Here is a 16,445-nt window from a genome sequence, read left to right on the forward strand (position 1 = left end):
TTGCCCTTTGAAAAGCTCATTAACACATTTTCACCTTTTAACCACCAATTTTGAAAAGAATGCCTGGTCAGCTGCAGAGTAGCCTATAAATAAGTTGTCGATGGCATTCCCCTCAGGTGAACTGCATAAAAGAAGTGAAATCATCAGGTCCCTCACAAAGAAAGTGAAAAGCTTGGAGACAAATCAAAATGATTGCCAGGTGACTCTTCAGAAGACTCAGCAACAACTGCAGGAGATGGCTCAGAGGGCAACCCATGCGTCTCTCCTCTCAGAAGACCTCGAGGTGGGCCTTGTTCCTGGAAGCTTTCCTTGTCCTAATGATGCATGTGTGTCAGTCGTTGAGCTATTAGATGTCAATGAAAGGTTTCCATGGTACACGCTTGTCTGTGTATGCACATGTCCATCCACATGCCCGTGTGCTAGTCTTGTGTCCATGTGCTGGTGGGGTAAGTGCGCTGTGCGGTCCTGCCTTGGAGATCAGGACCAGTGTCACCAAGTGTCCGTAGCTTCAAATCATGCACTGTGCACTGTGTGCCTTGTCTTGCTAATGTGATAACTATCTATGCCTCATTAGTGGCATACTGGGAATAGAATCTGAAGGACTGACAAATGTTCTTGTTCAAACTGACCAGCCCTCAGATAGTTGAGGTCACGTTTCATGAGAGACCCATATTTTATGAGAATGGATATCTTTCGTATTCTCTGTGACCATAATGATAGTCATTGTGGATCATGATACAGAGTGTTAGTAATTCGTAATAACAATGCAGATTTTTATGTCTTTTTCCTTAGTATCAGTGTTGAATTAAAACAAGGGAGATACCAATTTAAAAGTGTCGATTTTTTTAATCAATTATTTTATTGGGAATTCTTAACAGATATCATAGCATTCCTTATTTTAGTTTTTTGTTTTTGTTTTTAACTCTTTTGTTTTTTTAAATCATTTTATTGGGGGTTCATACAACTCTTATCACAATCCATACATACATCAATTGTGTAAAGCACCTTTGTACATTTGTTGCCCTCATCATTCTCAAAACATTTGCTCTCCACTTAATCCCTTGGCATCAGCTCCTCATTTTACCCCCTCCCTCATGAACTCTTGTTCATTTAAAATTATTTTGTCATATCTTACACTGTCCAATGTCTCCTGTATTAGTCTGGGTACTTTGGAGAAACAAATGCACAACAACTCATGGATAAGAGAGAGTTTTATGTAAAGAAAAGGTGCATCACGAAAACATCCCAACCCAGTGCGGCCCAAGCCCACAAGTCCAACATTAACCCATACCCAACACCAGTCCGCAAAGTCCTCCACCTCACAAAACAGAGGCAATAATGCCGACTGCAGGAGGAAAGCTGAGTCAGTGAACGAACAAGCATCTCAGCACTAGCAGGGGTCTCCACACGGCTGCTCCAGCACCCAGGGCTGCATCGGGATAGGTCCATGTAGCTTCTCCTTGGGGATGTCTTGTAGGAAGTCAATCTTGGAAGCTGAAGCAGGGAACTGCTAAGGCAGCTGCACCCGGTGCAACCATCACAAAACAAGAGACCAGAGAACTAGAAAGGCGAGGCTCACCACCCATTTATCCCTCTGCCTTTCAATTAGCCCCACATGTGATTATGGGCCAGGCTGGCACAATTAGCTAACTCATCTCCCTTCACCCATTTTTCTGTTGTCCGTCCCCCAGGGAGGAGGTTATATGTAGATCCTTGTAATCGGTTCCCCCTTTCCATCCCACCCTCCCTCCACCCTGCCAGTTATCTCCACTCTCGGCACTGGTCCTGAAGGGATCATCTGTCCTGGATTCCAGCATTCCTTATTTAGATTATATCAAGCAGTAATGTACAATTGCTACCACAATCAGTTTCAAACCATTTTCTTTCTTCTTGAACTCCTTGATATCAGCTTCCCTTTATCTCCTCCCTCTCTCACCTTATCCCCCAGGAACCCTTATTGGGTTTTTTTCCCTATAATAGTTTGTTTGTTTTTCCATGTCTTGCACAATTCAATATATCCGTTCACATATAATTCAAGTGGGGTCATACAGTCATTAGTGCTATCTGTTCCCTATTCTCTCCTTTCCCTGCTCTCTTCCCATACCCTCAGGGAACCATTATTCCTGTTACTGTTTCTGAAGGGCTCTTTATCTTCTCTTTCATGTACCAAATGATCTTAAATACGCAAGTGTACATAGGCAATTCTAACATGATAAATGAGGTAAAATGGATAAAAATCATAATAGTAATGGGAGGAACTATTTAAGAACTAGAATATAGTTTGTGGCTTTTCATTGCTATATCATATCACACCCTGGCTTTATCATCCCTTTCCTGTGGCCCTTCTGAGAGGAGCGACTGTCAAATTATCTGACAGGTGGGTTTTGGGTCTCCACTACCTCCACACCCCTTCACATTGATTTGATTGCTGATTCTTTTCCAGCCAGTAAGCATATTGTGTCCACAATAATTATATCAGACAGTTCTGTCTTTTAAGAACAGTCATCAATGGGAATACCTTCATATGCACGTCTTTCAGTGTAAACACTCACTCACTCATACCAACTTATTTCCAAGAAAGGAATTGCTTACTAATGCAGTTCCCATTCATTCTTACTCTCCTTTCTTCCCAACCTAAAATTATATTAAACTTTAGGAAACAGGCACCCAAGTGGAACTAATTTAATTTCTCGGAGTGATGCCATTATTTAGAGGATACTAGAGTTAGTGGACAGATACTTGTATATATTTTTAATGATTGCTGGCTTAGCCTACTTTGTTACTAAAGTTTGTTTTCTTTAATAAATCAACTTAATAAAAAGCGAAATGAGCACAGTTTATGGCTGGTGATGGCAATGAAAGCTTAGGATGTCTCAGTACTGATTTTGTGTTCTCTTGTAGGGTAGAAACCAAAATCTCAGCAGCACGTTAGTGGACCTTTCTGCCCAGGTAGGACAGTTACAAGCGCGAGAACAAGCACTCACCACAATGATAAAGCTAAAGGTAATTTAAAATGCCACTACCTCCGCTAGCCAGGCCACATGGTACTTACAAAGCATATTCACGTTCATCATCTTATTTAACTCCCAGAAAAGCAGCCCTGTCAGTGTTCTCATTTGTTGTGACTCTTAGTGTGCCAGTACCAGGCTGTTTGGATGACTGTGGGATATCTTTTAAAATCCTCATCTTTTATTCTTCGTTTTCAACAGTGTATTAGCTAGTCTGGGGCTCTTGCCATAGGAAGTTGAGGATTTCTATAACGAAGGCTGTTGGAATATTGACCGGGATGGTATTAAATCTACAGATCACTTTGGGTAGTTAACATCTTAACAATATCCAGTTTTTCAGTCTTCAAATAGGAAATATTTCCCCATTTATTGTCGTCTAATTTAGTTCAAGGATCTGGGTGGCACAGTTAGGTGTTGGGCTGCTAACCACAAGGTCGGCTGTTCAAACCACCAGCTGCTGCAAAGGAGAAAGAGAAGGCTTTCTGTTCCCTTACAGGATCACAGCCTCAGATCCCCTAAGGAACAGTCTGTTCTCCCCGGTAGTGTCTGTATGAGTCAGAATCAACTCTGGCAGGGAGTTGGGGTTAATGTCTTTCAGTTGTTTAATTACTGATTGTATAAGTTGTTCTCGGAAATGAGGGAAACAAGTTGAAAATAACACCCCCCAGGCATTCAGAGGGTCACAGATTCCCCCCTGGCCTGCAGACTCCCAGGACCATTCCATGACCTGGCATGCTGGATGAACTTGACTTTTCCCAAGGAATTTATCCTGAAAAAACGGAGCAGAAACTGTTAACAACAAGCCACTAGTGCAGTCACTAATGTGACACACGTCCACATCTCTGTGGCTTTTGCCCTGTCTTTAATGCAGTGACATTCTTTTCATCTCACAAAGCCAAACTCACGGCCATTGAGTCCGTTCCAACTCAGGGTGACCCTGTAGGACAGAGCCAAGCTGCAGCTGTGGGATTCCAAGGCTTGGGGTGGTGGGGTGGTGGGGTGGTAGTGCAGTGGGCTAGATTCAAGTCCTAATTCAGTTACTTAAATGTTCTGTAATGTTGGGCAAACTGCGTAACCTTTTTATGCGTGTTTACTCATCTGCTTTATGGCGATTATAATTTATTGTTTGGGTCTAGCAAGTTGCTTCTGATTGATAGTGGTCCGATGTACAACAGAAGGAAACGCTGTCCGGTACTGCACCATCCTCACAATTGTTTTGTTTGAGCCTATTGTTGGAGCCATTGTGTCAATCCATCTCGTTGATGGTAACTTCCTCTTTTTCACCGACCTTCCGACCCTCCACTTTACCAAGCATGGCGTCCCTCTCTTGGGACTGGTCTCTCCTGATACCATGTTCAAAACACGTGAGAGAGTCTCATTTCTAAGGAGATTCTGGCATACTTCTTCCAAGACAGACTGGTTTGTTGTTCTGGCTGTCTTGGCCTCACCTCTCAGGTCTGCCTTGCTCGTCGTTTACTTTTCACATACGTCTGAGGCAAGTCTTCAGAGTGACTTCTTTCCTTTTGACCACTTTAAAGAAGTCTTTGATAGCAGACTTGCCCTAGGAAAATTATAATAACAGTACCTCCTATTAGGAAGATTAAATAAGTTAATGGATGAAAAGCACTTAAAACTGAGCCTGGTACACCACGATGGTTTGGGTTTTTTTTTAAATGTAAATTGGCACATTTGCTTTATTTATTTATCTTTTAAAACAATCTGGGTTATTTTAATTTTTTTTTTCCTTTTAGTTCATTCCATCACATTGAAAAGGAGAAAAGAAACATGGTTTTGAATTCACTTGATCTTTTGGACTCCTCGGATGAACGGGACATTGCACACACACTTGTAGCAGAGAGAGAGAGGAAAAGTGGACTCCCACAGGGTCACACGCACCAGATCAAAACACTTGGATAGAGTGCAAGAATTTCCCCAAATGATTGAATCATCATTACCAACAACTCGCCATAACAACACCAAAAACAAAAATGCTTAAGGCACAGTTTGACTTGGGATCTTTCCTGCTTTTTTTTTTTAATTTTGCCACACAGAAAGAAAAGAGGGTTTGTGGCTAGGGGAGGACAGACACATAGACATGAGTAGGATCAGGAGGGGAACTTTAGAGTGGAGTTGGAGGGTGGGAGAAACGGGGGTCAGGAGAGGGCAGGGTGGGGACATGGAAAGCCATTCCTTAAAGTTCAGGCATGTTCTTGGTCCGCCTCACGGTCTTCTCCTTTACCCTCCTCCGGTCGGGCACTCTCCTTAGGTTTGGTTTCATCTACAGCTTCTCTTCCGCTTGACTGCTCTGCGCAGTCTCCATCAGAGGCTGGGCTGTTACCTTGGCAGCAGCGTCCTCAGCAGCAGGGGTGGTGGCAGCAGCAGCAGCAGTGACGGCAGCAGGCAGCTTGTTTAGGCTCCTCCTTAGCTGTGGCATCATCAGCCTTGGAGGACGGCAAGTTATCAGTGGAAGCTTTAGTGGCACTTTCTGTCTCCGCAGAGCCAGCCTTCTCCTCTGAGGGGCCAGTAGCCTGAGGGACTGCCTACTCAGTGGCAGCATCAGGGGTGCCCTCCCCCTCAGAAGGAGCTTCTCCGGCTTTCCTGGTCTCCTTGGACTAGGGGCTAGTGGTTGGGGCTCCGTCAACGGTGGTAGGACCATCTCCCTTGTTCTTCTCCACCCCATCAGCCACAGGGACTTCTTCCTTCTTGTTCATGTCAGCCTCGGCAGCTTGGCCATCCTCCTCCTTCTCCCGTTTGAGCTTTTTCCTTATTGTGTCCACGGAAGCTGGCTTGTATTTTGGTGGCAGCCTTGTGAGCTTTATCTTCTTTGATGCCATCCTGCTCAATCTTTTGGTCCTCATCATTTTTTTGACCTGTTTGGTTCTTCTCATACAGCACAGCATGGTTGTATCGTCCACCATGGTTTTTTTAATTGATTTATTTTCTTACTGATGAGTTGAAATTTTAAATGTCATTTCTCTACTAGGATAAAGATATCATCGAGGCAGTGAACCACATTTCAGACTGTTCGAGCAAGTTTAAAGTTCTGGAGCATGCGCTTCGGGATGCCAAGGTGGTGGAGGCCAGCATAATGAAGGAAAAGCAAGATTGCAAGCAGAAATTAAAAACACTTAAGATTGAAATTAATAAGCTGAAAGGTAAGGAAAAGACTTCCCCTTAAGCCTTTCATCTTGGAAATATATTTCTTCATTTAGGTTCACCTAATCTTCTGACTTGATGACTGAGTTTGTTGAGATTTTCGATTGTTACGATTGAGAGGAGGACTGTTGCTGGCCATAGGCCTTGCCTTACCTATGCCACTGTAGTAGAAATAGGAGCCTCAGTGGCACATTGGGCTGCTAAATACAAGGTCAGCAGTTCAAAACCACCAGCTGCTCCATGGGTGAAAGGCAGGGCTTTCTACTCCTATAAGAGTGACAGTCTCGGAAACCCCACAGGAGCAGGTGTACCCTGTCCTATAGGCTTGCTATGAGTTGGCATCAACTCAGTGGCAATGAGTTTGTATGGGTTTTTGGTAGAAATACAAATGGGCAGCTTTAACAAATGGAAACCCATACTCTTGCAGTTCGGAGGCTCCAGGGGAGTCTGCCTGTCAGCTCTGGAGGAGGGTCTTTCTCTCCTCTCAGCTTCTGTCCCTTGGTGTCTTCATGTGGCATAGCATCTATCTGCCCCCTTGTCTGCTTGCTTGCTTAATTTGCTGTTCTAGCTCAAGAGTGTGTAGGACACAGTCACACACCCTCCTTGCCATAACCTAGAAAACACACCCTCCTATGGCATTTTAAGCACAGGTATAGGAATTTAGATTTACAAAACACATTTTTGGGAGATTTCATTCAATCCATAGCATGTTCTAACATAGAATGCTCATTTTATCTCTGTAGAATTACGCTGCAACTTTTGCGTTACAATCAGATGTGTAACTATAGAGTTAGGGAAAGCTGCATAATAAATTCTGCGTTTTTGAAAGTCTTAGTTTAACCTAGCAAAACAGAGGAAGACTTTGAAAGAGATGGATTGACACAATGGCTACAATAATCGGTTCAACTGTCAGAATACTTGTAAGGATGACATTAGACCGGGCAGTGTTTCAGTTTGCTTTGCATAGGAGTGCTGTGCATTGGAACTGACTTGAAAGCCCCCAATAACAACATTGGTTAGCTACTGCTGTTGCTGTGTGACAAACAACCCGTGCCTCAGTGGCATAGAGCCCATGCGTCTGTGACGCTCATGCGTCTGGAACTCAAAAGGGAGTGAGCCATTCACCTTTCTCTTCAACAGTAAGCTCACTTGGGCACTGCTGCCCATGGGAAGGACAGGAGTGTAAACACTAACTAGGATTCGATCACTTCTGGCCCATTCTGTTGGTAAAAGCAAGCCATGTGGCTGAACCCAAAGCCCAGCGGTTGGGCTATGCGCTCTGCCCTTTTATGGGGAGAGTGGCGTCACATGCAGGGCTACCGCCACATGTGGACACTGTCAGGTCAGTTCCAACTGAGTGACCTTGTGTGACAGAGATGAATGGCCTGGCGGCTTTTCTTGGCTAGGATCACATTGCCAGGCGTTTCTCATGCAGAGTGTCTAGATGGGTTCAAACTGCCAACCTTCCAGTTGACAGCAACTGCTTAACCAGCAGACCACCAGGGAGGAATGGCCACTAATAGCACAGTGCCCAAAATGTGTTCTTTTTTGGAACATTTCTGTTTCTGTCCTCCTGCTCTTCTGTGATTCACTTCCAAGTAGTGGAACTCATAAAGTCCATAGTGACAGCAGACTAGGGACAGTGGGGTCTGTGCTGCACCCTCACCCTGGGACTCAGGGCCTCTGCCCCCCGCCCTAAGGGTGCAGAATTAACTGGGAGACCAGGAGGTGGTTTCTTTAGTCTCATGCCTGCCCCCAGAAAATCAGTCTGTCTGCAATCAAAGTGGTGGCCACCGCAGTGGACTAGAAGTGGATTCCCCACTCGGAGCTGACTGCACCTGGGGCCATGACAGCCCCCACAGTGAGGGGGGAGTGGTTCTTACTGGTTGTCTTCAAGCCCAGAGGACCCCTGTGTTTGCCTGAAGGAAATAGCAATGTGTTTCAATGAAAAGATCCTGAAATTGTGAACTTTCAAAATTGAAAAAACTCAGCACTTGAAAGCTGTGCTCTCCTGGCACCCTGACCTGTTTCATAGACCTGGCCTGTGTCCCTGTGGAACTTCAGATAGAATCCCCATTGCACTCTGACCCCCTTTTCAGCAAGGAAAGACTTTGACTGTCTCTAGCAGGTCACCCTCAGTTAAATTGGGGTACCTTATAGACACCCAGTAATTACTTAGTTGAATGCTTATGGATACTGACTGCCATTGAGCCATTTTCAACTCATAATGACCCTATAGCGACCCTAAAGGACAGAGTTAAACTGTCCTCCTCTGTCCTGAGGATCAGTTGTGGTTTCAAACTACTGACCTTGAAGTTAGCAGCCCAGCCTGGAACCCACTACGCCACCAGGTTCCTTAGTCCAGTCAAAATATGACTGCTGTATCCTTATTTATGCCTTTTAAGTCTTTGATAATCACCATATTCCACCCAAACATTGAAAAGACAAAGAGTAATGGGTGGGAGAGTCATGGGTAGAGGAACAGAGAGGGGAAGATGGACTCATTGAGCTGAGTGGACTACGAAGTCATCTCAAGTTCATGTTTGAACCAGGATTCAAGTGGTGGGAAGAATGAGCCGTGACCAAGAACCCACCAGGCAGAGGGAGCAAGCAGCAGGTGAATAAGCCGTCCAGTTTTGAGTTGGGGCTGATGTGTGCTTGAGGAGTGGCAGGAGAGAAAAAGGAGATAGTAGGCGGGTTCTGGTCACAGAAGGCCTCATAGCCCGTGCCAGGGCATTTTAGCCCACCCTAAAGGGCATGGTGAGCCAGTGGCAGGCTCGGGGTAGGAAATGTAAGCAGAGAGTTGTTTGTAGCCTGCTGTTGATCATGGGCACTGGTGGGAAAATCAGGTGAAAGCACTCAGGCTTGGACTCAGTGGGACCTACCTTAACTGTCAGTCCAACAGAACTTCCATTCCATTGAAGGGACTAGGGGTGGGGCTGAGGACAGGAGGATCACCTGTTGCATATAGTCTTCAAGGAACCAGCATTTATTTGAGGACTTTCCCCCCTTCTGTTTGTGAAGAGGAGCTGAATGAAAAGACAACAGAAAATAATGACCAGCGAGAAGAGATCATTCGCCTCAAGCAAGAAAGAAATTACCTTCACGATGAGTTGGTTCTTACTGGTAAATATAGAAAATTAGTTTAAGTGGTTAAGTAGATATGTATTTGTAAACTGAATTTTCTAAGGTACTACTGTAGCAAACTAAGGGAATTACACCAAACCCACTGCCGCTCCTATCGACCCTGTAGGAGCCCCTGTGGGTGTCAGAGGTTATCGGTCTTTATTGGGTAGAAGCCTCATCTTTCTCCCACGGAGGAGCTGGCGGTTTCAAACGGCTGAGCTGACCTTGTAGTTGGTAGGCAGCTTGTGACCAGTATGCCACCAGGGCTCCTGAATGGAATTTTATCCTTATCAAGATCGTGTTTGAGTTGTTCTGACACCTTTCAAAAGATGTCATCACACCACCCTCCAAAGGAGCCCTGGTGTTTCCGTAGTTTGAACCCACCAGATGCCCTGCCGGAGGGAGAGGGGACAGTCCAATCCAGAAAGAATCTCAGCTGCCCTGATAGCAGTGAGTCTGCTTTTGGATCAGTGATGTACTCATGTGTTTGTTTCTTTCCTACGAAGTGAAGCTTGAGTGTGTGACTCTGCCTCTCCTGAAAACATAGATACTGATGCTTAAACACTCAGCACCTACCGCGTGGATGAAGGAAGGGTGTTCATAACACAAGTGAGCCAAGGCCAACTTGTGGCCACCAAGTCGATTCAGACTCTTGTAGGGCAGAGCGAACTGCCTCTGTGGGTTGCCAAGGTTGTAAGTCTTTATGCGAGCAGACGCTAATCGGAGTGAATCACCGACCTATTGCTGCCGAGCAGATTCAGACTTTCAGTGACCTAGCTGGGACAGAGAAGAATGCTTCACAGGGTTTCCAAACCTGTAAAACTATTTTTTTTTAATCATTTTATTGGGGACTCATACAACTCATTACAATCCATCCATCCATCCATTGTGTCAAGCACATTTGTACATTTGTTGCCATCATCATTCTCAAAACATTTGCTCTCTACTTGAGGCCTTGGTATCAGCTCCTCATTTTTCCCCTCCCTCCCCGCCCCCTCTCCCCCATGACCGGTCAATCTTTTATGGAAGCAGCCTGCCACATTTTTCTCCCTCAGAGCATAAATAATAAATTAACATTTGGGGTTTCCCCCCCTCCCCTCGGTTTTCTTATCCCTACCCTCACTCCCATTCTTCCAGGAAGAGACTAGATTTTGGTAAATTAAAGAAAGTAAATAAATTTCCATTAAGAAATTTTCTCCTGGAAATGTGACTTCCTAATTTAAATCAAAATGTGACCAAGTGCTGCAGGACAAGGTAGTGGCTCCTTCTCTTGAACCTCACTAACTACAGCATGGTTTCTACCACTAGAGGTCACTGTGTCCACTGTGTTGGTGATTGCTGCTTAGAGAATAATGCCGCTTGAATGGCTACAAAGGAGCACGTTTATACCTTGCCAGTGGAGTTCAGCCAGTCTTTGGGTCCGCATCTGTGTGCCAGGCCTGCCACTTTTGCTAAGGAGCTCACAGGCCCAGAGATCATTTGTTGTTGATGGTCATGTGTTGCCAAGTCGATTTAGACTCCTAGCGAACCCAATGTGACAGTAGAATGGGCCCTAAGAGTTTCCAAAACTAATCTCTACAGGAGCAGATCTCTGGATCTTTCCCGTGTGGAGCTAGTGGGTGGGATTGAACTGCCAACCTTTCGGTTTGCCGCCAAACACTTATTTTCATTGTGCCGCCTGGGCTCCCAACGGAGAGTGCAGCACTGTACAAATGAATGCCGATTACAGTGTGCTGAAAGACTATAGGGAGGAGGGGGATGGGGTGCAGCGTCGTTCCTACGGTTTCCTTGCTGTTTGATCCACCAGGTCTGCTCGGTGAATTAGATGTGTTAAGTAAATGCTGTATTGAGCCCATTTTATGAAATAGTCCTCTTTTTTTTTTTTAACCATTTCCAAAGCTGATTCCTTGAAGACATTTTCTACTAAAGACAGTCTTAACACTGTTGTCTCAAAATCGTGTTTATCAGTTTAAGTAATAATTAAGCCTGAAAGGAATTTTGAAAGTCTTTGTGCATGAGGACATGGTGTCACTTGAAACTGGGACGTGCTTGACGTCTTAGCTTTCTCTTCGGTTCAGAGCCCTTTTTCTCTGACCTCTCGCCAAGTCTGAGAGGCAGCTTTCATTTGTCGGCCCTGTCTCTGGGAATTTAGAAAAAAGATGGTGATGCTGCCTTACGTTATTATTATTTTCCATAAAAACAAAAACCAAACCAGTTGCTCTTGGGTTTATTTTGAGTCAGAGGGGCTCTTGTGAGTCCTTATTGTGGTATTCCTCAGAGACGGATTTGGTACTAACCTCACTGCCGTTGGGTCCGTTCTGACTGCCCGTTTGGGTTTCTGGGGCTACATCTTTACAGCCTCACCTTGCTCCTGCAGGGCGGCTGCTCACCTTGCTCCTGGATTCAGTACAGACCACCGAAACAAAGCAGATAGCACAATAAATCAAGTCACCCTGGTACTTTGGTTCTCCAGTGCTTAGAGAAGTTGTTTGCACAGCGCTGTATTCTATGAAGTGTGTGTTAGTGACATGATGAAAAGGATGAAAATACCATGCAAACAATCAAAATGGGACCCAGAGACACAAAGTGAGTGCACACTATGGGGAAAACAGCACCAAGAGACTCGCTAAGCCCAGGGCTGCCATAGACCTTCCATCATTTGCAAACACCTGTGATCCTGTGACTGGGCCTGCTGGAGATCCTGAGAGGCTGCTCCCCCACCCCTCCCTGTGTTCCCCGCGGCTGCCCAGGCAGGCCCATTGGAGCACTCTCACCTCTCTGCTTTCCAATTCCGGCCTCCACCTCCTAGGAAAATCGCCCAATGTCACCTAACAGCAGACATGCATGTGAAGTTCAAATATTTATAATTACCCTCGCATCCTAAGTGGAATGGCTGACTGGGTTAGGGGCCGTGTTAGAGCCATAGTATCTTGGAACATGAGGAGCCTGCTCAGCAAATTGAGCTTGTGCTAATGTGAGAACCCATCCCGACTGCGACCCTGGAGGATCGAGTGGAACTGCCCCTGGGGGTCCAAGGTCCTTCATCTGTAAGGAAGCAGGCTGCCTCATCTTCCCCAGAAGTTAGACCACTGGTGGGTTCAACCAGAGTGCTTAGTGACTGTACCACCAGGGCTGCATCGCCCACGTGAGAGGCAGCGGAGTGGAGACCCACTAAGATTTGTAGGTGCCCCAATCTCCTGCCAGGCATGTGTCCCTAGGAGTCACCCCTAGGGTTAAAACAGTTGGGTTTCCCTTTTTATTTTTTTTGTGCCTACAAGGGGGTGCCAGGACCATTGGTGGCATGGCGGTTACACATTGGGCTGCCACCCACAAGGTCAGCATTTCAAAACCACCAGCTGTTCTCCGGGAGAAAGAGCATCTACTGCTGTGTAAAGTCTCAGCCTTGGAAATGCACAGGGGCAGTTTTACCCTGTCCTAGAGTGTTGTTGTGAGTCTCATTCACTTGTTTTTAACAAAGGCGGGTATCAGAAGGTTCAAGGAGAGGTGGAATTAAAAGATGATGGGATTTTCCTCTGGGCTTATAGGAGCCCTGGTGGTGTAGTGGCTCAACCAGCACTGGGCTGCGAGCCTCAAGGTCAGCAGTTCAAAACTACCAGTTGCTCTGTGCAAAGAGGAGAGGGCTGCCTATTCCTGTAAGCAGTTACAGTCTTGGGAACTCACAGGGCAGTTCCACCCTGTCCTGCTGTGTCTGGGAGTGGGCATCGACTCCATGGCAGTGAGCGGGTGTGTGTGTGTGTGTGTGTGTTTATAACTGTGTGCGCGCAGAGCACATACCGTACATACTCCAGGATAAGCCCACCCGAATATCAGCTGAGGCACCTAATTTTACCACAAAAGCAGTATTAGAATGTGCTGAAAAACTCGGCTTAGACACAAGTGTATATACGGTAAGTGTTGCTCTGCAGAATATGATGCAGGTCTGTGTGTTGCGCTGTCAGCTGGTGTTAACTGGATGTGTGTCAAGACGCTGACTTGTTTATGCAAAGAACCAAAAAGCGGTCATCTAAACCCAGTAGTGTGACTGTGTTTCTGGTGGGGCTGCATACAGTTGTCCTTCCTCTCTGACTGGCCTGGGACCCCCGCAGGGGGAGCCAGCTGCTACAGAATAATGTCACAGCCATCACAAATGTCTTTATTGTGTTTCCTCCCTAAAAAACAGGACACTTGAAAAGGTGTCTGATGAGAACCATAGTCAACAGTGGTCATGTAGGTGCTGCCAGAATTATATGTCAAATGAATTCTTGTGTGTTTCGGGGTCATTTTACAGGTTTACTTTGAACTTCTTAGGAACGTACAGTGCTTTTTAAAAGTCATTTTATTGGATTTCATACAACTCATCACACTCCATACATCCATCCATTGTGTCAAGCACATTTGTACCTTTGTTTCATCATCATTCTCCAAACATTTGCTTTCTACTTGAGCCCTTGGTATCAGCTCCCCGTTTTTTTTCCATCCTTCCCCCACCCTCCCTCCCTCATGAACCCTTGATAATTTATAAATTATTATTATTTTGTTATATCTTACACTGTCCGACGTCTCCCTTCACCTATTTTTTCTGTTGTCCATCCTTCAGGGAGGAGGTTATATGCAGATCCTTCTCATCGGTTTCCCCTTTCCACCCCACCCTCCCTCCACAAATGTACAGCTTTTTAAGTGAAGCCTTATTGTTTATTTCTCCTTTCTCTTTGAACCCAATGATTTCTCAGTGCAAAATACTATTATTTCTATAATTTAAAAAATATAAGTCCTTTCCTTTCTGTGGTTTTTGAATTTTTTTTTTTTAACTATTGATTTGCCAGGCCCCGATCCTGGCGTTCTGTTTTCAGCCATAGTTTTGTAGTGCCTGCCTCTCACTAAGACGTTGAGCCTTCTACTGGCTGTGGGGAAGAGTTCAGAATCATAGGTACTTAGCTGATGAGCAGACTTTCTAGCAAATAGCAAATCTGGGGAGAATTGCAGAACAGGATTTCAATTCTCTTGGAATCCAGACGTTCTAGAGTCATCGAGGTTGGATGAACCCACCAAATTGATGACCCCGAGATAACCACTCTGAAACCTGAACACGTAAAGAATGTGTGCTTAGAGCTTTCAAGATCTTTGTGTTCTTTCAAGACCTCGCTGCCATATTCCTGTGCAGTCGGTGCCACGTGCTTTTTGTCTACTACTCTCTTATTTGTAGGGATATTCCGGAGGACACTGTAATTTTTTTCCCCTTCTCACTTGCATGCAAAGCATTGGCTTAGTGCCCTCATGAAAATATCTCAAGGGCGTTAGCGAGGCTGGCAAAACAACATGGCCTGTACAGTATTTGTGTGAAAATAGGCTCTGACCACAGCACCTCCAAAGCAGGATGGGAGAGTGACGGGCAGTGAGTTCATGTTCATGGGAGAGGAGCACTCAGAAAAAGAGGATGGGGCTGGCTGCACAACTGGAAGAACATCACCAGTGTCATGACAGGGTACCTGGAGACCCTGTTGAATGGGTGCAAGCTGTATAGAATCTCAGCAACGACAACATTAAAAACTTGGGATAGAAAATAGAAAAGTAGAAAGCCATGGAGGTTGTATTTGGCCTTTGTGGAAATGGCAGTACAGTTTGTGTGCCCTGGGGCAGCTCGTGGTATTCATGTCTTTGGTCAGTGAGAAGGAAGACAGAGGAAGAGCCTGTTAGTGAGATGGTATTGCCTTGATTGTATACTGTGGCCACCCCCACCCGTTTAATATTTATTTTTTCTGTTGATAAAAGGTATATAGGATGTAGTTTTCTGCAATGAAAAAGTGTTTATAAGTTGCTCGTATAATGTGAGCATAATTAAAAGTTAGAGAGATTTGGAAATCCTTGCATCCCCTCCCCCACAAAAAAGGAAAAGAATTGTTGATAATCCTACCCTCCAAACAAAGAAATAACTTCTCTCTATTGCTTTTGGATCCTTGCCCTTAAGACACTTTGCTGACTGCCCCTGGAGGCTTTGCAGCGCTCCACCCTGCCACAGCTGTGTCATTAGAGGGCAGAGAGAAGAGGGACTGTGCCGAGGCTTACGGGTCTGGCCTGAACACCTGACTGACTGCAGCACCACAGTCTTGTCGCACCCTCAATACCTGGGGCACCTGTGGAGTGGGAAGGGTGCAGGGGAGGGGGTTCCTCTTAGGTCACTTTCCAAAGTGACAAGATCCTGGTAGCTGGATGACAGGTGATGGCATCATTGTCTGTAGTGGGCAGGACACTTGAAAGCTGTCACTGCCCACTGTAGGGGGTCTCCAAGGGTGCTCTGAACAAGCCCACCTCTAAGGCGTGACTTGGGAGGGGATTGGCTCACCCCCAGCTGACTGGTCACCCCGCCCCCTATTCAGGGATGCCCCTTGTTCAGCGCACGCCCTTGGGCCCAGCACAAGTCAGCTGGTTAGTATATGAAGGCAGGTGATGCCTGGGTCGTGGGCACCGGCCACAGTCACTGGCTGACCACCACAGGTCTGCTAAGACTCAGCTGCAGACCAGTACAGGTGGCAGGAGCCCCCACTCCATGCCACGCCCAGAGCCACGTGCCATGCGGTGCCACGCCCAGGCCTAGGAGTGCGTCCCACTGTGACAGGCACAGAAACTGGAGGGGGCAGGGCAGCCTTGGTGGGACACAGGCTGAGTTCTTCGGAAGCTGCTTTGTCAGTTGGTGTTAACTAGATGTGTGTCAAGGTGCTGTGTCTGTCCCCACAGGCTGCCAGCTGGAGGGGCTGCTGGGAGGGTGGTGGGGCCTGCCAGAAGCTAAATGAAAGAGGAATACTTTGGAAAGAATAAAAGGAACTGAAGATGTATGTGGGGAAAAAAACCAGACTTTTCTGTGTGTTGATTCGTGCAAATACACAGGAGTTAAAAGCATAGACCTGTTAACAATGTTGAATCTTTTTAATTATTATTAAAAGATCATTTTAATGGGGTCTCTTACAACTCTTGTAAGTCCATACATCAATTGTATCAGGCATGTTTGTACATATGTTACCATCGTTCTTTTCTAGACAACTACTTTCTATTGAACCCTTGGTATCAGCTCCTCTTTTTTTCCACCACCCCACCCTCGTGACCCCTTGATAAATTATAAATTATTATTTTCATAACTTAAACCTACAGCTGCCTCCCTTC

General features: G+C 45.8%; 1 protein-coding gene, 1 non-coding gene and 1 pseudogene across 6 annotated transcripts in view; 2 read left to right on the forward strand and 1 right to left on the reverse strand.

Moving 5' to 3' along the window:
- The window catches only part of CCDC62 (coiled-coil domain containing 62), a 48,815-nt gene that overhangs the window by 5,551 nt on the left and 26,819 nt on the right, over nucleotides 1–16,445 (forward strand). For 3 of the 5 annotated variants that reach the window (XM_045296816.1, XM_045296817.1, XM_045296818.1), the window contains exons 3-6: nucleotides 117–283; nucleotides 2,902–3,003; nucleotides 5,992–6,163; nucleotides 9,189–9,290. In XM_045296816.1, the coding sequence (XP_045152751.1) occupies nucleotides 117–283; nucleotides 2,902–3,003; nucleotides 5,992–6,163; nucleotides 9,189–9,290 (543 nt within the window). The remainder of the gene's footprint in view (nucleotides 1–116; nucleotides 284–2,901; nucleotides 3,004–5,991; nucleotides 6,164–9,188; nucleotides 9,291–16,445) is intronic. The other 2 variants (XM_045296820.1, XM_045296819.1) reach the window with 2 other exon arrangements.
- On the reverse strand, nucleotides 5,163–5,908 carry LOC101645752 (annotated as a pseudogene).
- Nucleotides 15,267–15,393, forward strand: LOC115871961. Its single transcript, XR_004047579.1, has one exon. It is a non-coding gene; the product is annotated as a small nucleolar RNA SNORA17 (small nucleolar RNA).

Source organism: Echinops telfairi, unplaced genomic scaffold (assembly GCF_000313985.2).
Source record: "Echinops telfairi isolate 266 unplaced genomic scaffold, ASM31398v2 ScPeMD7_7412;HRSCAF=8450, whole genome shotgun sequence".
Taxonomy (NCBI): domain Eukaryota; kingdom Metazoa; phylum Chordata; class Mammalia; order Afrosoricida; family Tenrecidae; genus Echinops; species Echinops telfairi.